We start from the raw sequence: 21,700 nt of genomic DNA, 5'->3' as shown, positions 1-21,700 counted from the left end.
GACAGAAAAGAACAGAATTGGGTATGATGGCACATGATCATAGTCCTGGTGCTTGGGAGGATGAGGTAAAAAGGATGGCAAATTAGAGGCCAGCCTGGGCTACCGAGTAAGATCCTATAACACAACAAAACAAATCAGTATAGAGAGAAACCTAAGAGAAATAATGCCGAGGCCAGAGAGAAAAGGGTTAAATGACAGACTCCCAAAGACGATGGAGCAAGAGAGGATCACAAGCCAAGGTTCTGAATCTAAACAAGAAGGTCACATTGAGAGACATCCTATAAAGACCAAGAAGGAAAGCAGGAAGAAACACATGTGGAGGGAGCCGAGCAACACCACAGAACTGCTGCTTACACAAGTGTTGTGAGGAAGGAAAATTAAACTGCTGTGGTAGTGGCAAGGTGACACATCTTTCTTCCTTCCAAAGGATAAAGGAACTGTGAGAGCTGGGTTGGAGAAAGCAAAGAAGGGGGTGGAGGTGGCCCTGGGGGTGGGGAGGGAATAATGATGGCAGGGATGACAGTGACCGGTAAAAGAATGGACAACTATACCTCTCTTAAGAGGAGAAAAGAATCAAATCTGAAATTGAGAAGATCTCAATTGGGCCATTTATAACATCACAAACTCAGAGAGATTGTGTGGAGTCAGAGACCCCAAAAAGGCAACATCCCATAAAACAATACAACTGTTTTCAGGAGGATGGATCTTGAGGCTTTAGGTGAGGTGCCTCTGAGCTATTAGATATAGACTCTCTGAGTTTAGCCTGGATCAGAGGGGGGAAGCTGTCTGTGTTCCTGTGTCCCTCAAAAGCAAGGCCCGCAAGCTCGGCTGGGATAGCCCCAGGTATGTTTTCATGAATTCATACAATGTTTACTAGGTTTTGCAGTGATGATCTTATATATTCTTGTAGAATGCCCCCAAATCTTGGGTAAATTCTCAGCCAGAAACTGGAATAGTTAGTCTGGCTGTTTCTGTTTGTGTGCCTGCTTTTGGATATTTTAAGTGATTTTATTTTAATTTGATTTTTGTTTATTGCTCCCTTCTCCAATTTCCTCTAGTATAAAGGGTAGAGACTCGTAACTAGAGGCTTGGACTTCTTACTTCTCTGCTGTCTTTACTATAGGGTGATTTAAGCTACTATTTTAAAACATTATTTCTTCAGTGGAGCAGACAAACCAATTCTCAAAAAGGGCATGCTCAATTTTCCACTTGGAAAGAGCAGAGCTAACATTTTCCACTGGTGGCTGAAGGATTATGCATGACATACAAGGTTTATCTCTGGGTTCTTTTGGCTACTTTAAAGTCATCATTTGTTTTCTGGGATAAGCAACATGATTTTTTTAAAATGCACCTTGCACTGTACAGAGAGAACTAAAAATGAAAGTCAGTACTGACAAAGGATGCAGCTTCCTCAGAGTTAATGGCCCCTCTGTCTGTGGTAGTGACTGGAGTTTCAAAAGGCCTTCAGGAGACTGTGGGATCTTCTACAAGCTCTGTCTGATCTTACCAAAGAGCTTGATGTTCCCTGTCACTGTTAGACAAAATATTGATCATGGGTGTGTTCCAATAACTGATACAAGATCAAAATTGTCATTAGTTTTGATTCTAGTAATCTAAAAATGTACATACTTACAGGTAAAGTAGGAAGTTAGGCTGACTAATGGTACTTTCTGAGCTATTACAGAGGCACTGACTTTCAAAGAATTAACAGAACTAACTCCTCAGGACAGAAAATAATGGAAACAAAGCATGCTACATGGTGCCTGTGAGCGCATGTGCCACACACTCATCTAGGGGTCAGGGAACAACTTGTGGACTAGAGTCTCTCGTCTTTCCATGGGTCCTGGGACTCAATCCCAGCTCTCCAAGCTTCCATGGAAGACCTTTAGCTGTTGAACTATTTATTTGCTGAGTCCTGCACTTCACTCTTTTCTCAGAGTATACTGCTGAGCTGGGGATAGAAGGAGAGAAAGGAGGACAGACAAAGGTCCCCAAAAACAGAGCCTCACCATCTGTTCATCCTCTTTGGCAGCCCAGCTGGGACTGAGTGTCTGACCACCACTGTCTTTTGTCAGGCGGATTTGCACATGCTGAAGATAGGCAGAGAATGCTAACCGGGCCTGTACTTTGCTATAGAAATAAAAAACAACACATTGTTATGAGACAGAATGGTAAACCTACCAACCACATACCTGCCTCTCTCCAAGTGATCTTTAAGGAGTCTTCTGTCAGGACAGCTAAGAATATGAAGACTGTGATATAGACACTTCTGAATAAAGAACCCTTCTAAACACTATATGAGCTGTTAAATTGTTTCCCATACAAAACCTGAAAACTACTTCTCCTACCCATCATGCTGCCCCTTTGAACATTGAAGAATGTTCTTGGGAGAATGCAGTGTTCAGTGTTCACTGGGCCACTGGTAGTAAAAAGAAAAGGGTGTGGTGTTGGAAGCCCTTCAGGATATACTTATATCAGTTAGGATAGAGATTCAGATTTTGTTATGAAAACTAATATTCCTAGCATGGAAAAGCATCTGAAACAGGAACTAGATTAATCCTACAAAGAAACTTTTGAGCCCAAATTTTAAGGTCATGCATTTCTCAACTATACAACAGGAGTAGCTGGAGCCCAGAACTAGTGACTGTAGTCCAACAGAGCTTGGTGTGCATGATCTGACAGACAGGGGCAAGCCCAGAAGTTCTGCAGGGAAAATGTCCTTCAAGATGGTAAAGCACACCATGGGGTGTTCTCTGCCTGGTAGTCTTGGTGACAGGCAAGGACTGTCCTCAGGTTGCAGTGGGAAGGCCAGAGAGACTGCAATAACTTTCACTTCAGTGGCTAATTGTGGCAGATCTGTTTTCTTTTGGTCAAGATTTTGGTTACTTCAGCTGATCGGCCTCCTGATACTATAGCCAGAATTATACCAGCTAAGATTAGGGCCCAACACAAGCTCTGTTCACGATCTTTGCACATGTAATCACTGAACACTCTCTGTTCATGTTCCCCAAAGTTAAGATGAGAGATTCATCCCAAGTGGACTGGAGATGCTGCGACAGGAGTCGAGGACTGAGTGCGTTTGGAGGACCAGAGTGCAGGGGCATCAGGCCAGGGAGCCTGCTTGCTCCTGGGTTTTCATCTGTAAGAGGTTCTAGCAAGTGAGCTATACATAAGGTTACAATCTAATTACTAACAGGAGCAGATAAAGTACAGTATGAATGTTCAAAAATTCCCAACAAAGACATTCCTATTCTCATCTAGAGAATAACAGCAAGTTCCAGATACTTTCAAATTTGACTGACTCACCAACTGTGCTGACTGAAGCTCTCAAACTGATAGTCAGTTAAAATTTCAATCCTTATTTTGTTTCAAATAAAATAAAGAATACTGAGTTTTTCATGTCTATAAACCATCCTAAGGGCGCCCCCGGAAGGGTATCCTGAGATGGTCTCAAAGGCATTCATTGGCATGCCCCCTTACTTAGAAACCTGGGCAGAAGTATGAGAAAGGCATGACTGGCACCAAAGCCACCTGGGTTTAGAAAGCAACACTGTTTCACGGGTCCTTGACAGGTACATCATGAAGGAGGTGGGGCATGTGATCTCCACCCTAGCCTTGGCCTTCCCCAGACCCCGGGGACAAATGAAACAGCTATCCTATGGGACAGTGGGTAGCAGTGTGGAGTTTGCTGACTTACAGTAATACATCCTAAAAGCTCGGATTCCTACAGCAGCTCAGCAGGATGTTACTGCTAGAATGGAGCTCAGAATACATTCTGTCTTCTATTTTCAATTCTCTTATCACCTCCCACCCCCATTTCAGGAAATTGTTTCAGAAATCCTGGTCTGGCCCTGTACCTTGGCTTGATAGAGGAGGCTGAGGCCTGGAAAGGGTCTCTGACTTCTTACTTGACCTCAACCTACAGATCAGAGCCCAGGTGGCGGAAATGCATTCATATAACCTGAACTCACCTATTAGAGGTGAATCCCTGAATCCCCTACCTATGAACTATTCTCATTCTCCCAGTGCCCTCCCAAACCCAAGCCTACCCACATCTCCTAGCCAAAGTGTAAGATCTGGCTTCTAGAAAACACAGGCCAGTGCCCAGGAACCTCACCCTCTCCCTAGGCCTCAATCTACCAGCATCCTCTCTGCAGTTCATTTCCTATGACTTGGAAGAAGAGCTATCCCTCTCCTGGTCTCTCTGCACCTGTCCTTTAGGACCATTCTCTGCCAATACATCCATTTCTACATCTTAATCCTCTAGCCATCAAATCCTTCCTCTTTAGGAATCCCTATCTTTAAGAACAAAACCATCGGGCTGGTGAGATGGCTCAGTGGGTAAGAGCACCCGACTGCTCTTCCGAAGGTTCCGAGTTCAAATCCCAGCAACCACATGGTGGCTCACAACCATCCGTAACAAGATCTGACGCCCTCTTCTGGAGTGTCTGAAGACAGCTACAGTGTACTTACATATAATAAATAAATAAATCTTAAAAAAAAAAAAAAAAAAAAAAAACAAAACCATCTTTTCTCTCTCCACGATGTGGTCTCACCTTCTGCTGCCAAGCCCTGTGGAACAGCATCATCACACTTGTTCTCTCATCTCCTCAGCTCACAACTGCTGCTCCACCCACAAATTCTGAAGAGCCTCTTTATTCTTCCTTCATGCAACAGGCGTGCTATGCAGACTTGACCATCCTCCTTGTTGCTGACAGTGTTATCCCTGCCACTCTGAAATGTTTCCTCCTGGTCTTATACTGACCTACCCAGAGTGGTATTCCCCAAGACTGCAGTTCTTTGTTCTCTCCCCATCCAGAGTGAGTTAATCCGAACGATCAGTAATGTCCACTGTAAGGCTTGAACTATGAACCTTGACCTTTAAGTTGTACTTTTGCTGGTCACCCAAGGCACAACTTCCTGTTCTTTCTGCCCACTGGCCGGCATCACCACCTTAGCCAGTACAAAGCCAGTGGGCCTCTCTTCCCTCACAAATGGCCTAAACCTGTCTCCTTCTCTCCATTCCCCTAACATTACTCTATGGCCAACACCTCCATCTTTTTTATTGGACAATTCTAACTGTCCCCTTTCTACATTGAGTTTCTTCTCTTACCAACTGCTCACAATGCAAGCAAAATTTACTCTCTATAACAGGGTCTGACTCATGTAGCTACTTAAAAGCCAATCAAAAACCAACCCCAGTTCCCCTAAAGCCTCTGCACAGTCTAACAGCATCCATTTTGGGGAAGTCTAATTCCTTACCACACCTTCCTGAACTTCTTTCAGCCCCCAAGTTGGCCAGGTCCTAAATACAAAGGCTGGTGCCATTTCAGTGCCCCGAGTTTTGTTTTTCCTACAGTCGGAGGCAGGGCTGAGTCACACTGCAAAGCTTACCTCTTCATGCACGCTCCAGTCTTAGTAACCTAACTCTTTACCCAGCATGACATCACTGTAGCATCTTTATGGCATCCTTTGCTGCTTGGAATACCATGTTTCGTTGTTAACTGTCTGTCTTCCCAGCAGACTGTAGGTTCCCCACGCTTGTCTTGCTCCCTGCAGTACTGCTTTATGGCCTAGCATATCCTGGTACCGGAGCAGCTAGCAGTGTTTTTTTCTGATGGACTGGGAGGAACTGCTGCACTACAGCGTTTCTGGGCCACTTACTTCTACCTGCTCAGCACTCTCAACACCAATCCCTTCCCAAACCTTGGATAATCTGCATCAGTTAAGGCTAGGTCAAAAGTCATCTCTCACATATTGCCTCTCCGGCCTTCCATGTCTGTGCCTTAAGGCTGCCCTGTACTCGTGGGATCAGAGTCCCAGGATCTCACACACTAACCCTGAGCTGTTGAATAAGTCTTGATCACTCACTATTCTTATTGAGACTAATGCCATCCAAGCATTTGCAAGCCTCTGTGTCTGTGACAACAGCAATGTTTAATCCATCATTACTTCTCAGGACTTCTGCCATTTCCAGAGGAAACTGTGAAGCCACTGACACAGAAATTGGCATTCAGTACAGTTAGCTCTAACCACCTCGACGACCATCCCTCTCAAAGGAACCTACCTTAGATTGCCATTGTCCTGGAGAATCTGCATCAGATTGAATTTAGACTCTGGCTCTTGAGCCTCGATTTTGCAGCACGGTTCACCTTTATTAGTCCACTCGGCAACTTTCATGGCATTGTCTCTGGGCGAATTTTCTACTATAACAGTCAATGAAGGTGTGTACTTGGCTTGATTTTCTCCAAGAGACCCTGCAGACTCCTCCTGGGAAGCTTCCTGCTCTTCATCGTCGTTGTCTAATCCGACTTCTTCCTCCTCTTCACTCTCTGTCTCGGTTTTAATATTCATTTCAGCTGGTTGGGTAATCACTAAATGCGAAGAATCACTAATGTTGCTGAAAAAAGGATTAAAACGTCCTCTCTCCCAACACCTTCCTTTTATTTTTGGAGTTAAAAGCCCATGTCTAAGTCAAACCACCAAGAGGACACAGATTTAACCAATAGCTCACAACTCTCTCATCTTACACTCCTAATAACTTATTAATGGTCACCATTAGAGATGTGCCTTCTTGTCACACCACATGACGCTCTCAAGACTTAAGGCAATCCCTACCACAAACTGACTTTGCCTGAGTACTCTCTCTGCTATGTCATGGGGCATTAAAAAAACAAAAACAACAAAAACCTTCGAAGAAGTACAAAGAACAGAGGAATACCCTCTGAGTCTGTTTTTCCTGTCTTGAAACAGGAACCATATATCTCCCATCAATGAGAGAGCTCAGACACTAATGAGCTGCCTGATATAGGTACTCTACAGCTCTACAGAGAAAGAACATGGGGATGGTATCAATCTATCAGTCAGTTAAAAATACATCTGCTGTAATGTAGGAGATGATCTGGGAAAGAAACTCCTTGATATAAACCCTCTCGCCACCAGCAACTTTCAAACGATGAGCTGAGCTACAGATCCACCAACCCCAGCAGCACAGCTCAGAACCCACTACTGTGGATACTCATTATTTCTAACGTATCTAATAGTTGTTTGATGGTAGGATGAAAGCAGGAGCTAAAACACGCACTTCATTTCAGATAGTCTTCGATCCAAGTACGAGGGGATTCGACATTTCAAAATTTATAATCCTTTCCAAATTAAGTTTCAGAGCAGGGAAAGATTACCCAGAGCAAAGCTGCCCTCCTGTGATCCGTTCTGACGCATCAGGTATTAGGGAGGGAACTGGGTACCTGGCTCTGCCAGGACCCAGACTGTACAGTTGGTTAAATGCTCACTGGCAGGTACCTGGGTATTTTGGCCTCATTGCCCTCAATCTGCCACTCCGTCGTCTACGTTTTCGCACCTCCAGAGACAGTAGCTTCCTCTCATACAGAGCAGCATGCAGCTTGGCCTTGGAGTTCATGCTCTCCACCTTTAGCTCTGGTGTTCCTTCCGTGTTCACTCTGCAGAAATAGCACAAGAGCACACCTTCAGAAAAGACTCCAACTAAACTGTACATGCAGAGAATACACCTGTAATCCCAGCACTCAGGACAGGAGGCAGGGGAATCTTAAGCTCAAAGGCATCTATTGCTGCACAAGATAGTAAAGTCCTCTTCTTTACTCTAAGACTGACATGGGAACCCTCATGAACTCTAGAGTGGTTGGAGTTCCCAGGAAAATGGGAATAGTATCCTCAACATTAAGACTTCATTAGTAGCTTTCCTGAATTTATTAAATGTTCTGAACAAAAATATATGTGAAGACAACATTTCAACACCTTTAAGTATCTTGGCTATTACTTTACTACAGGGACTGTAAAGTGTCATCCAAAACCCTATACCTTCAGAAGGACTAGGAGACAGCAGTAATACCTTAATAGTTGAGATATAAAATAATCTTGTTCACATTAAAGTTAGTCACAATCTTTGCATTAGTAGTTAAACATCCTTTTGAATGTATATAATACTTAATACATACAAATTTGACAGAGCTGGCAATAGAGACCAAATGATCAACTGAGAATAGGGCAGTAACACAGAGGGGACTGTAACTCATAGGGAAATGTCACCAAAAAGCTGCAGAGACTGTGAGGGTCTTCACAGCCTAATGTTCCACAACCTGGGGATATGCCAAGGTTGCCAACCTTCTTTTGGAATCTAATTAGCTCGACAAGGAGATGGGAGAATGGCAGAATCCCTTCAGATGTTGAGTATAGTCAAGAATTAGAGTCAGAGGCACAGACATGAGCTGGCAGCAGACAGAAGACAAGGTCCAAACCCAGCAAGTTCTGAATGAGGTGTGGGGTAGGGAAGGGAGCTGGTAATGTCTGTGCCAGGTCTGAGTAAGATAGGCACAGACTAGGGATGTGAGTGATGTGGGGTCCACTCCAGACAAGGAGTGAACAAAGCATAGGGCCTCTACCCTCTGAGGCACCTCACAACCCTCTTTTGAGGCAAGATGTCACTATGACACTGAGCCTGACCTCAAACTTTTGGGCTCAAGTATTTCTCCTGCCCTAGCCTCCCAAAGTAGTTACAACTAAGAAATATTCAAACTTATCTATTATACTCTCAAAGATTGAACCCCACAGAGCTCTGAAAGTAGATATCTAGTCAATTAAATAATAACTTAGACTGAAAAGCACCATTCAAGCCATTTATTTACAGATAATTAGCTAGGGTCAAATGTGGTAACTATGACATCAATTGTGACATCAAATATGACATCTTTGTATTTCTAAGGAAACATCTTTAAAACCTTAACCTGGAGCCAGATATGGTGGCACACACATGATGGCACACGCCTTTAATCCCAGCACTTGAGGGGCAGAGGCAGGCAGATCTCTGTGAGTTCAAGGACAGCCTGGTCTACAGAGTTCCAAGATAGCCTGGGCTACACACAGAAACCATGTCTTGGAAAAAAAAAAAAACCTAATTAATTAACCTGGTTTGAGATGGCTTAAAATTTTAGATCATCTTAACTGAATGGGTTGAAGTTGATATCTTAATAAAGCCCAGTGTTTATTTTCATGAGCTAATGTTACTGCATAAAAAAACATAAAACTTTTTTTGTTCATTGTTTTCTATGTCATGTCTACCAACAGCTTTTATATTTAGAACCATAAATGACCTCTCATGTTTCTGCAAGACAAGGATTCAAGTTAATTTTTAAAGTATTATTTCCACCGATGCCAGCCAAACTTGTTTAAAATAACTGCCTTTCCACTTGGGTCACACTGAAGGTTTTGTTCAAGATCAAATGACCACAGATATGAGTCTATTTCTGGGCTATCTCTCCCGTTTCCACTAGCTCTACTGGAGCATTAGAGGATTTAAGTCAAGGACTGTGAGTTTTATTTAAAATTACTTTGGATTTTCTAAGTCCTTTGCAATTCCAGAAGTCTGCCCTACCCCCCCTCCCACCCCCAGACAGGATTTCTCTGTGTATACCTGGCTGTCCTGGAACTCACTCTGTAGACCAGGCTGGTCACAAACTCATAGTAATCCACCTGCCTCTGCCTCCCAAGTGCTGAGATTAAAGGAATGTGCCACCACTGCCTGGCCCCCTTCCTTCTTTCTTTTTTTCCATAAGTTTTAAAAATTCCTTAGTTTCTTAAAAATCAAATATATCAATGACTGAAACTATACTAGACCTTTACATTCATCTGAGAAAGGTGGATACTTTAACCAATATTAAGTCCACCAGTCCAGGGATAAGGCATCTCTCTCCATAAACTTAGATTTTGTTAGTCTCAATAATATTTAGTACTTTTAGTGTGTAAGTATTAAATGTACTCCTAAGTACTTCATATTTTCACATTATAAAGGCAATTCAAGTACATGGATATGTTGCAGTATTTTGTGGATGTCCAGGGATAATGATCTTCCTTCTTTCTTCCTCTTCCTTCTACTTCTGTATGTGTGGTACATACAGCGTATATACGTATGCCTGTGTGTGCAGGTACATGTGCACACGTGTGCACCCAAAGGCCAGAAGAGCACACCCTGACTTCTGACTCTATGATTTGACTGTTTCCTTCGAGACAGGCTCTCCTTCTGACTATTGAGACCAAGAAACCTGGAGCTTACATTGTATGAAGTCTTTTATAACAAACCCAATACTCTGACAGATTCAAAGCCCTGCAAAATTTCTATTTCAGCTCTGTTCAGTCTGCATCAATGCTATCCGCAACAAGGAGTATAGTGACTTTACCAGGTTGTCAGAATAAGAGAATAACTTTAATAGTAACGTTTCTTTAACATCCCTCCACGGAATCCATTTGTGCCTACCGATCTGCACTCAGATCACCCCACTGGAGCGGAGCTGGCATGTGGCGTCCCCTCTCTTTACTGTTTGCTTGCTTTAACTGCCTGTACTTTTCTTACTTTCTCACTTCTGCTTTCTCTACTCTGCTTTGTGAATTTCTCAAGATGGACTCCAGATCTGCGACCTCAGTCCTCAGAGTCCTCTCTCCTTCTTCTCCTTCTTACATGTTTTCTTCTTATTTTGAGACAGGGTATTGCTATATTCGATGCCCAAGTCTGGCTTTGAAGTCATAAGTCTTTGCCTTAGCATCCAGAGCAGGACTACAGGCATATTCACCATGCCTACTTCTGTGCTTGGTTTGTAATGTAAGCACTCACAACTAAAAAGATCTCTCAAGACTCCACCTTTTGAAAGAAAATCCCACATTTTATGTTTTATTACTAATGATTTCAAAATACTTTCTAATTTCCTTTGTGCTGTCCTTCTTGATTCCCAGAGATTATTTAAAAATGTGCTGCTTCTGGCCCAAACATCACAAGATTTTCCAAAGAGATGACATTTCATTTCAATCCTTTTAAACCTATTAAGACTTGTTTCATACTCTAGCATATAATACTACAGCCTAGTTTTATATATTTAACCCTTTAGATCATCAAAATATTCATATGAATATTAATATTTAAAGACAGCTAGAAATTAAAGGTCAAAGCCCATTCATTTGAAACAATTCTTTTCTTTTTAGTTTTTAGAAACAGTTTCTATACTAGCCTAGCCTAGTCTAAAAACATGTAGCCAAGGCTGGACATGAATGCACCACAGCACTCCTATGCTAGTCTCTTGCATCCTACGATTACACACACCAGCCTTTACACTCAGCTTTTAAACAGTCTTTATGTCTAAGGTTTTTTTATTTTTTCTTTTCTCCAACTTCCCAACTGTAATATACCCAGGTAGTCTATTACCTGTCCAAATGTTATAGAAAACTTGTGACTTTCATTTAAAAATAAGCTACATGAATTTATTTCGGTTTTCCCTTAAATGGCAATCAGAATGACTTCCTTAAAAGAAAAGTTAAGTTTATGCTTTGGAAAGCTTGTTGTAGATGATGGGGTGGCCTGTGGGTAGAGGAATTTGCTGGACAAGCCTGGCAACCTGACCTTGATTATGAGAACCCAGGTAGTAAAGGAGGAAGAAGAGAATCAACTCTGTAAATATCTTCCTTGCCTACACACATGTGCCGTGGCACAAGTACCCACATGATCATGTACGGAGACACACAAACAGAAACTTTAGTTACTGGACAAAAAACTAAGTTTTAGCTGACTCATAAATGAAAACGAGCTAGACGCAAGGAGCTGTGCCGTCTTCCTGTTAGACTGTTTTCTGCAGAGCACAGCACCGAGCAGACACAGGAAACTGGGTAACTCTCAGGATCCTGCAGACACACGGAGGGAGGCTCAAGCGTTTCTGTGGCAGTTCAAGTCTTAACAGAGGCAAAGCAATGTTGGTCTTTCCTCTGGTTATTTTCTGCTCTGCTGGATGAAAGCTCTCCATGTGCTGACTTCCAGCAGGTCCAGTCAGAGCCTTACCCTACCACCACAGCCGCAATGTAACCATGGCGATAACATGCTGACAGTTTGCAACTCTCATTATTATTCTAGTCTCTTTCACCCCACCAAGCAAAAAAGTGATTATTATTGGGTAGAATGATGTACATATAGTTTAATAAGTTAAATCTTAAACCTATTTTCTAATAGGTGGCTCCAGAATACATTTTCAATAGAAAGCATTTACATATTGCTGCTATTAGTGATGAGCCAAACTGAAAATAGTTATATGAAACATCTGTCTGTGCATGGCTACCCATCATGCCATGGAAAAATGGCAGATGGAAAGAATTTGTTAACTTTGAAAAATTAGTTACCGTGCTCTTCCTGTCAGCAAGCTCCTTCTGGGGTTTCCTCTGCAGATGGAGAAGGACAACAGGTTAGACAATACCACCCATTCCTCACTCTAGAGTTCACACACAAGGAACGCACTCATAAGAGACTCCACATCTAATTAGGGCCAACTGGGCATCTTTGGGAGAAGCAGGCACTCCAGAGAAAAGTAACGACTGTGAGGTAGGAGGGTACATTTAAAATTGGAGAACAGGCAAAGAAACTGCAGAGAAAAATGACAACAGTGACTCAACATTTGTCCATCTATTTATAAAGCAAATTATAATTATTCCTCGTGACAACATGAAGAAGGCAGTTATTCCTCACTCCCGTGTCTTACATGCATGTGCGTGTGCAGATGAGTGGGAGATGAAACTTCTCTATTCCACCATGGTCAGGGCTTGAGAGGTCTGCACTGGATTCTAAGGCCTAGATCATGCTACGGTGCCTTCTACTGTCACTGAACTATTCCAGAATAGAAAACCAAGTTCCATTCTCATGGGGTTCATCAAAAAAAGATTTTCCACAATTATGAAAAAAATAAAACTGTTTAAAAAAACAAAAGATGTTCAGAAGCTAAATGCCAGCTGTATTTGTTAAACAGGCTTTTGCTTTTTCCTTAAAAATACTTCCTCCCCAGTTTCTGCACTGAACACTTTGGCGCATGTGGTTGTTCAACAGACTGACTCATACTCCTTCCTATATTTAGTTCAGCACAATTTTAATCACCATTGTAAGGTTCATGTATCCCCCACAAGACACGACAACAATACTGGCCAGCCTGAGGTCATCACTATTGGTCTTTCATTAGTATGCATATTTACTAGCTAACCCACATTTCATTAACTTGTTCAATCAAATATTTTGTCATTTCAAAACTGTCATGATGATGGTGACACATGGTATGTAATCTGTGATATTTTTTAAAAGGCAAAAGCAGTATAGATAACATTTATAGAAAAATCAAGTAAAAGAGTTAAATCTTTACGAGGATGTCACATTTTTCTTTTTCTACACCTTCCTATCCCTGCTAGACTCCTGAGAGGGGTGCATTAGAAAACTCAACTTTTAGCCCAGACAATGGTCATCTCCAGGACTCTGCAATCATGGCCTCTAAGTACAATCATATGGGCAGCTTTTAATAAGTACCTCCACTTCCCTCTAGGATGGAGATGGGTATAAATATCACTTACAAGATCCCCCTGGGTACGAATGTGCAGCCAGAGTTAACACTACTGCCACGCAATAGGATCCTGGGTTTGCCAGAGCTGCATGAGGGAATGGGAAGAGGTGGAGAAGGGACAGAAGGTGGGCAAACAACCTACAAAAGCATGGATGGAGAATCAGTTTGAAATAACCATTTAATATGGTGGAGAACATCAGTTCAGAATGAGAGAAGAAATAAAGTGGAAGATGTTAAGATTTAGAATTAACACAATTTCCTTTTTTTTCAAAATGTATTTTTCTACCACATGCTAGGCTCTCAACACTGACAAAGATGAACACACAGGAAAGCTCCTACTCAGAGGGCCGGAGGTAACGTGTGAGTCAGTAAACAGGAGCTCTGAACCCAGTCTGGGAATGCAAGGCTGACTGAAGGCTAAGAACCTGAGCTAGAGCTGTTTAGGGGTGAATGGAGGCATCCCAGGCAACGGGAGTGTATGAGGATACAATGCTAGGAAACAAAAGAAATGTGTCCTGACTGGGCCACGGCAAGATGGAGACGAGGTTTTAGGAGGCTAGTAAGAGTAAATCATAAAGGCATAGGATCCTTTGCTAAACAGGAAAATTTATGTTTTCTTAATAAAAAATTCTAAGAAGGTTGCAAGCAAGAGTCACTAGCTGGAACCCGCAGAGGTACTGCAGAAATAGCAGCATTTCACCCATGTACATGAGGAAAGTGCACAATTCTGGGCTTTGCTCTTTTGCTGTTCTAAAGACCCGCACAGATTCAGAAACCTTGACAAAGCTCTCAGACTTTACTCTCACTCTAGTTTTTATGCAAAAATCTGAGGCTGCCTTCTAAGCAAATTCAAGGATCATCAAAACCTCTGTGTGTGTGGTTACTCAACACTATTTACCACAAATGCACAGATGCAAAGTACAAATCTAGCATCCTATGATAACTTAAGAAACTACAAGGAATCTGGATGTCTACTTTAAGACTCCCTCAGAAAACAAGCTATATCCTTAGAGAAAAACAAATTTCTTCAAACAACCAAGGAGCTTCATGAAATTAATCAATGACTGAACTGTTGTACAATGTGGCTATGCTACACAAGCTACAAGCATCCACAGGGCTATGGTGCCCCAGTGACTGTGCCGTCTGGATCCCAGCTTCTGCTAACACTGTTCCCAGCTCCTCCGGTACTGAGCTCACCAGCTGCCATCTCTGCCTGAGTTTACTTTGCCGTTTATGGGCCCTCCACCTTTTCTGAAGTGGCACCCTTTTGTTCTTGAAACCCAGCATGGCACCACTTTAAACTTCGTGGAGCACTCGCTGCTCTCTGCTTCCTGATTGTGGATGCAGCAGAACCAGCTGCACCATACTCCTGCCTCTGCGCCCCCCCCCCCCCATTATAAAATGTAAAATGGTCTCTCAAACTGTAAGCCAAAATAAACCCTGTCTGCCTCAAGGAAGAGGGGAGGAGGGGGGAAAGGGAAAGAGGGAGGGAAGGAGGGAGGGGAGAAGGAAGGGAAGGAGGGAAGGGAGAAGAGGGGGAAGGAAGGGACAGAAGGAAGACATAGAGGGAAGAAATGAGGGAGGGGAAAGAGGGAGGAGAGAAGGGAGGAAGGGAAGGAATTTTGAAATAAAAACAGTATACAAAAAGGTGCTGAGTAAGGATCTTCTTTTAAAAAGAAGAATTAGAATAAGAGAAAGAATAAGAGGAAGAATGAGGAAAAGAAGGAAAAAGAGGATAAGAGGAGGAGGAGGAAGAAGAGAAGGAGGAAAAGAAGAAAGCAGCAGCACTGGGCATCTGGAAAGACTACTCAGAAGATTTTTATGACTTAATTTTTGGCTTTTACAAATATTACAAAATGCTGCACCCTGTTAGCGTATGCTGGAAAATGAGCTATCACACTGGGGTTTCTATCCCAGGCCCTGCATAAGACTTGGAAGATGCCACTACCCTTCTTTTACATGTTTTCTCTTATGCTTTGCGATCTAGTTCTAAATATTTAAGCTGAGCAAATTCCTACCTGTCCTGGAATAGGCGTGTTGCCAGCATGTAGTTCATGGAGGTTTTGTGTTCAAGGTAGGACCTGAAGGACAAAGCAAAAAACCAAATTATTTCTTAAGTTTCGTTCAAGAGGGAAAATATAGAAATAAAACCAAAAACCAAGCCAAAATCAATTGCTTACACAATGTTTCTAAAGTGCAAACTGAGGAGATGGATGCTCAAGTTAAAATGATATATGATTAGAGTAAGAATAAGAGTAAGCCGCTCAAGTCCACCCTGCTGCAATAAATAAACAAAAATAAAGAAGACGATTTAGCATAGCAGTTTCTTAGATTAATGAGAGAAGATATGCTACATTCAAAACATAATAATGAAAGATTAAAACACCACCACCACACCACATCTTATGCACAGATGAGACGACAACAGAAACTGGAGAGAGAAAGCTGCACAAGGAAAGAAATGGGAGCCTTTTGGTCCACCTGTCCCAGAGTGGGAGGGAGGAAGCATGCAGTGCTTCCATGCCCTTTACGGTGGATGGCAAACTTTCAGAAAATGGATAATTTTGGTCACTAATTCATTAATGTTCTCCACACAGCTGTTGAATGGTCATTCTGCAAGACCAGTCAGAAATGTTTCCTAGAGGCTTTTCATCACACATCTACCATGGATCTTTAGCCTCTAAATGGAAACCTTCCCAGCACAATAGCTGCTCATGTCCATGGCGCTGCATAAAGCCTTCCTTAATAGCATCACTGTGAGTCTACAAGTTTCCTTGTCTGACCTGCCTGCTCTTCTCCTGAGACATGCCAGATGCTGTCTCTGAGAACACCTCTTCCAGAAAAGCTGCGTGATGCAATTTATTCCTAGATACACACCCAGGAGACACATTCAAGAATGCCATGTCCACCAACAAAAGAATGTGAAATTAACAGCAGTTCCAACACACAGTTTAAGGGGAAAGGGGATGAGATAAGGGAATGAGCTTCAGCTACATGAATCCTGGTAAGACAACATGTAATAAAAAGAACAAGATTATACAGAGCACACATTTTCTGTCTGGAAAATGTTCAAAACCAACAAACAATTCTCTTTCTACACAGGGCAGGATGACTGCTACAGACCCTGCTCCCTAGCACGAACAGCCAGAGAAGTGTACAAGATATAGAAACAACTATTTTCCGACATTAAACAAATGGTGGTACAAGGGGTGATGCCTATTAGTGAGAAACAACAGAATTAACTCTTACAGTTTCGTTATCTTTCTCCCTACAGGCGATTTCTAGAGCATACATAAAGGGGGATTCAACTAGAGATCAACAGTGTCTAAAATGAAAAGCCTAGATCAGAGCTACAAAAAGCATGTAGAATTTTCAGAGCAATGTACTGAAGAGGAGCAGGCTATGCATAAGGGGAAAAAAATTCCCAAAATAATGATGAGAGGTCCCTTGAGTTTTGGGGTACCTGCCAATCTGCTCGGGCAGAAGGGGAAAGTTCTCTGAGCTAAGGAAAAAGCAACTTTCAGAATAAAGAACACGCAAGAAGTAAGCTGAAGGAGGGGACAGCCCTGTGCTCACAAAGAATAACACAAGCCAAGCGTGGTGGAGCACACCTCTAATCCCAGCACTCTGCAGGCAGAGGCAGGAGCATCTATCACTGTGAGTTCGAGGCCAGCCTAGACTATAGAATAAATTCCAGGACAGCCAGGCCTACACAGAGAAACCCTGTCTTAAAAAGTCAAAACAAAAACAAAAAAGGAATAAGCACACTCAGAGAAGAAGTAAAGATCTGATTTCTTCAGAACTGGAGAAAAGAGTGTCAATCTAGAGTTCTACAACTTGTCAAAAAAACTCTTTTAAATGTTGGAACAAAACCATCTGAAGAGAGCCAAAAGTGCCAAGCTGTTACCGTCAGAGCTGCACGGGGTTCCTCAAGTCCTGAGGGATTCTTCAGATGCAAACCTGACGGATGCACAGTGAGGGTTATGGAGAATGAGAATGTATGTATAAACAGAAGATTTAAATTTCCTTACATTATTACCAACTCTTCCAACAAAGTAACAGTGTAGTACTGTGGGATTACAGTAAAATACATACTAACAATAACACAAGAAGGATGGAAGAGTAGTGTGGTTGTAAAGACCCCAAATAGTATAGTGTTTGAAGATTACATTGTGATAAATAAACTATATGCTCACTGGAGAAATTGCAGAGAGGTAGGATAACTTATTAGCCAAAAGATGACATAAATGACATAAACAATACAAAATACTTATGATGTGGGTGGCTGTCTTTAATGACTCCATTATTTTGTCCTTTTGCTTGACTTTACTGTCTTTATAGCAGCATCATGCACTGTGCTTAGACCTACCCCCTGCTACCCTCTTGTCCTCCATCCTTTCCTCTTCCTAACTAGCACCAATTTGCTTTTTTAACTTTATGAATTTATTCTTTTTATGTGTGTTTTACTTATATGTAAGTATGTCCACCACACACACACATGCTTCATGACCATGAAGGTCAAAAGAGGGCACTAAATCCCCACCCCCACCCCCACCTCAAGCTAAGATAGCTGTGAAGCACCATGTGAGTACTGGAAATGGACTTTGGGTCCTCTATAAGAGAAACAAGTGCTCTTAACTGCAGACACAGTTCTCCAGCTCCAAGTGACTTTTTAGAATGATCATATCAATAAAGCTTTAGCTAGAGAAAGGAAAAAACAAAGAAGATTAAAAAAAAAAAAAGACGAAGAAAAGGAAAAGGAAGAGGAGGAGGAGGAGGAGGAGGAGGAGGAAGACGACAACTGATGACGTCGACACCATCACCAGCAGGATGAAAAAGGAGCCATTTTACTAGTTAACGAGATGTAAAGGATCATGGCTGGGATGTGGCTGTGGTTGGAGTCTGCCTTGCAGAGTAGGCGCCCAGCTCTGGATTCCATCTCTGGCACTATATAAACTGGGTATAGAGCTCAAACTTGTAATCCTAGCAATGAGGAGGTAGTAGTTGAAGGACCAGACCTTCAAAGTCGTCTTTACCTATATAGCAACTTTGAGGCCTACTTGAGATACACAAGTCCCTGTCTCAGAAGAAGGGGTGGAGAGAATGCTGGAGCTGAAGAAATGGACCAATTGATAAGAGCACTTTTACTTTTCCTAGCACCCACATCAAGCAAGTTAAAATCATCTGTAACTCAAGCTCTAGGAGATCCAAAGCCGACTTTTAGCCTCTATAGGCACCCACATTCATATGTACATACCCACAGAGAGACATACAAACAAACACATGTTTTGTAATCTTAAAGATCATAAGGCACTATTATAAACATTTACATGCCAACAAACTGGATAGTGTAGAAGAAATGAGTAAGGCCCTGTGCACATACCATTTATCAAGATTTAATTATGAACAAATAAAAAATTGGAACAGATGAATAAAAAGTGGAAACAGTTAATCAGTTAAAAAAAGGAGGAGGAGCCTGGGACCTGGCTTCTTCACATTAGTGTCTTCACTAATATCAAATCTCAAGCAATTCCAAAAACAAAAACAAAAACAAACAAACAAACAAAAAACCAAAGAGAAAAAAAACACAAGAGAAGAATACTTCTAAACTCCTTCTACCAGGCCAGCATTATCCTAATATCAAAACCGGACAAAGATACCACACAAAAAAAGGAAAAGAAAAAAAGGAAAACAAAGAGGGGAAGAGGGAGGGATGCAGACAGACTTTTACTGTAAATGCGAAAATCCTTAACACACTGAATTAAAAAGACTATTCATCTTTATCAAGTAACACCCATCCCAAGGATACAGAGTGCTATGCCTCAAGTGCACCAAAGAACAACGAAGATAAAAGATAAAATGAGCCAGCAAGGCTGCAGAAAAAGGGAAGGAACCTTCAGATAGATGCATTTGGAGGAATGTAAACTACCATTACGGAAAGCAGCATGGAAATTCCTCACAGATCAACAGTAAGAACTACCATAGGATCATACCAGCAAGAGATACTGGTATCCCCATGTTTAGTGAAACACTGCTAACAGAATACAGAATCAATCTAAGTGTACCATCAAGAATGGAATGGATAAGAATGTGTGGTTCATACACAGTAGAATATTGTTATGCCATAGAAAGAACAAAATTTTGTCGTCTTCCCCAACACAGATGAACTTAGAGGTCAGAAACATGAATGAAATGAGCCAGGCATAGAAAAACAAATGCTTCATTATCTCCCTTATATGTTCTATTCAAAAGACGGTGGACATCATACTAGTAGAAAGCAGACTGGTGATAACAAGGGTGTGGAGCGGTGAGGGAGGAGGAATAAGGTTATGATCTATTATACAACCTAGTGACCACAGGTGGTACTATTCTTGCAAAGTGGGAGGAATTTTAGGTATTTTTACCACAAAAAGTAACTGTGAACTTTAGCCATTCCAATCTCTAAACATCATCCGTACAAGATAAGAAAGCTGGTGTGCAGTATATTAAGGCACACTAAGTAAACTTCAAAACGGAAAGAAACAATGAAAGAAAGCAAACATTATGAGGAACACAACATTTCCTAACAAGGAGGAAGCCGGCTTCTCCTGAAGAGAGCGCCTCCTCGGTCCTGACAACAGAGCTGCAGAGCACAGGAAGACTGATGAGCCAAAGGGAAGAGTGATGGCCGCCCAGGACAACCACAACCCTCCCCAACAGCCTCCCAGTGACTCGACAGCGGTTGGGAGCTGATGCCCGTGACCCGATGCACCTTCAAGGAGCAACCCAGCCAGCCACAGGGCGGACACCTGCCTGCTCCACATACACTCTGTATTTGCCACAGTGAGTCACATGAATCTCAGCACAAATTATATTCTCCCACCTCGACACAAGTAAACTGAAAAATCAGTAGCTAAAACATCTCTAGGAAAACCCCAAATGTTTGAAAACAACGCACATCTAGATAACCTGAAAAGAAAATGACAGTGGAAATGAGGAAGCATTTTAAATAGGCAAAAACACAACCATCAAATGTATGGAATCACTAAAGAGGAGCCTGGTCAGAAATGTATACACTCAATACTTTGCTCAGAACACACTACCGACCTCATATAGAGACTAAATCAACAGAACATCAAAGAAAAAGGCTTTTTGTACCACAGAAAATGGCAAATATTGCTCTCTTTTTAAATTTTTTATTGGTTATTTTATTTGCATTTCAAATTTCCCCTTCCCGGTTTCCCCTCCGCAAACCCCCATCCCACCCCCCCACGCTTCTATGAGGGTGCTCCCCCCTATACCCCCTACTCCCTAGCATTCCCCTAGGCTGGGGCATCGAGCCTTCAAGGGCCTCCCCTCCCATTGATGTCAGATAAGGCCATCCACTGCTACATATGCAGCTGGAGCCATGGTCTGATTGGTTGATATTGCTGTTCTTCCTATGGGGTTGCAAACCCCTTCAGCCCCTTCAGTCCTTCCCCTAACTCCTCCATTTGGGTCTTCATGTTCAGTCGGATGATTGGCTGCAAGCATCTGCATCTGTATTTATAAGGCTCTGGCAGAGCCTCTCAGGAGACAGCTATATCAGGTTCCTATCAGCAAGCACTTCTTGGCATCAGCAAGTGGCTGCATACAAGATGGATCCCCGGTGGGGCAGTCTCTGGACGGCCTTTCCTTCAGTCTCTGCTACACTCTTTGTCTCTGTATTTCCTTTAGACAGGAGCAATTCTGGGTTAATATTTTTGAGATGGGTGGGTAGCTCTATTCCTCAACTAGGGGCCAAGCCTAACCTCTACATATGGTCTCTACAGGTTCTTCTACCCTTCGTTGGGCATTTCAGCTAATGTCATCCCAGTTGGGGCCTGGGAGCCTCTTGCTTTCCTGGTATCTGGGACTTTCTTGTGGCTACATCCAGTTCCCCATCCCCCACTGCTAAACACCTCTGCTCTATTTCCTGACTCTGTATTTCTCCCCCATCTCCTCCCATACCTGATCCTGCCCCCTTTTGCCCTTCCTTTCCTCTCTTCTTCCCAAGTCCTTCCCACCCTCTACCTCCCATGATTATTTTCCTCCCTTCTAAGTAGGTCTGAAGCATCCACACTTTGCTCTTCCTTCTTCTTGAGCTTTAGAGTCTGTGAGTTATATTGTGGGTATTCCAGATTTTTTCTTAATATCCACTTATCAGTGAGTACATACCATATGTGTTCTTTTGTGACTGGATTTCCTCACTCAGGATGATATTTACTAGTTCCATCCATTTGCCTGTGAATTTCATAAAGCCACTGTTTTTAATAGCTGAGTAGTACTCCATTGTGTAAATGTACCACATTCTC

The 21,700-nt window shown here is 42.3% G+C and overlaps 1 protein-coding gene across 14 annotated transcripts in view; it reads right to left on the bottom strand.

Moving 5' to 3' along the window:
- Ttll5 (tubulin tyrosine ligase like 5) overlaps nucleotides 1-21,700 on the bottom strand; it is a 228,384-nt gene that overhangs the window by 129,908 nt on the left and 76,776 nt on the right. For 11 of the 14 annotated variants that reach the window (XM_021201541.2, XM_021201542.2, XM_029540627.1 and 8 more), the window contains 5 exons: nucleotides 15,407-15,469; nucleotides 12,190-12,228; nucleotides 7,303-7,460; nucleotides 6,068-6,374; nucleotides 2,010-2,130 (listed from right to left, as the gene is read on the bottom strand). In XM_021201541.2, the coding sequence (XP_021057200.1) occupies nucleotides 2,010-2,130; nucleotides 6,068-6,374; nucleotides 7,303-7,460; nucleotides 12,190-12,228; nucleotides 15,407-15,469 (688 nt within the window). Of the gene's footprint in view, nucleotides 1-2,009; nucleotides 2,131-6,067; nucleotides 6,375-7,302; nucleotides 7,461-12,189; nucleotides 12,229-15,406; nucleotides 15,470-21,700 lie in introns of those variants that run through there. The other 3 variants (XM_029540635.1, XM_029540626.1, XM_029540634.1) reach the window with 3 other exon arrangements.

This window comes from Mus pahari, chromosome 7 (assembly GCF_900095145.1).
Source record: "Mus pahari chromosome 7, PAHARI_EIJ_v1.1, whole genome shotgun sequence".
NCBI lineage: Eukaryota > Metazoa > Chordata > Mammalia > Rodentia > Muridae > Mus > Mus pahari.
The sequence above is the reverse complement of the archived record's forward strand: the minus strand, read 5'-3'. Positions and strand labels throughout refer to the sequence as shown.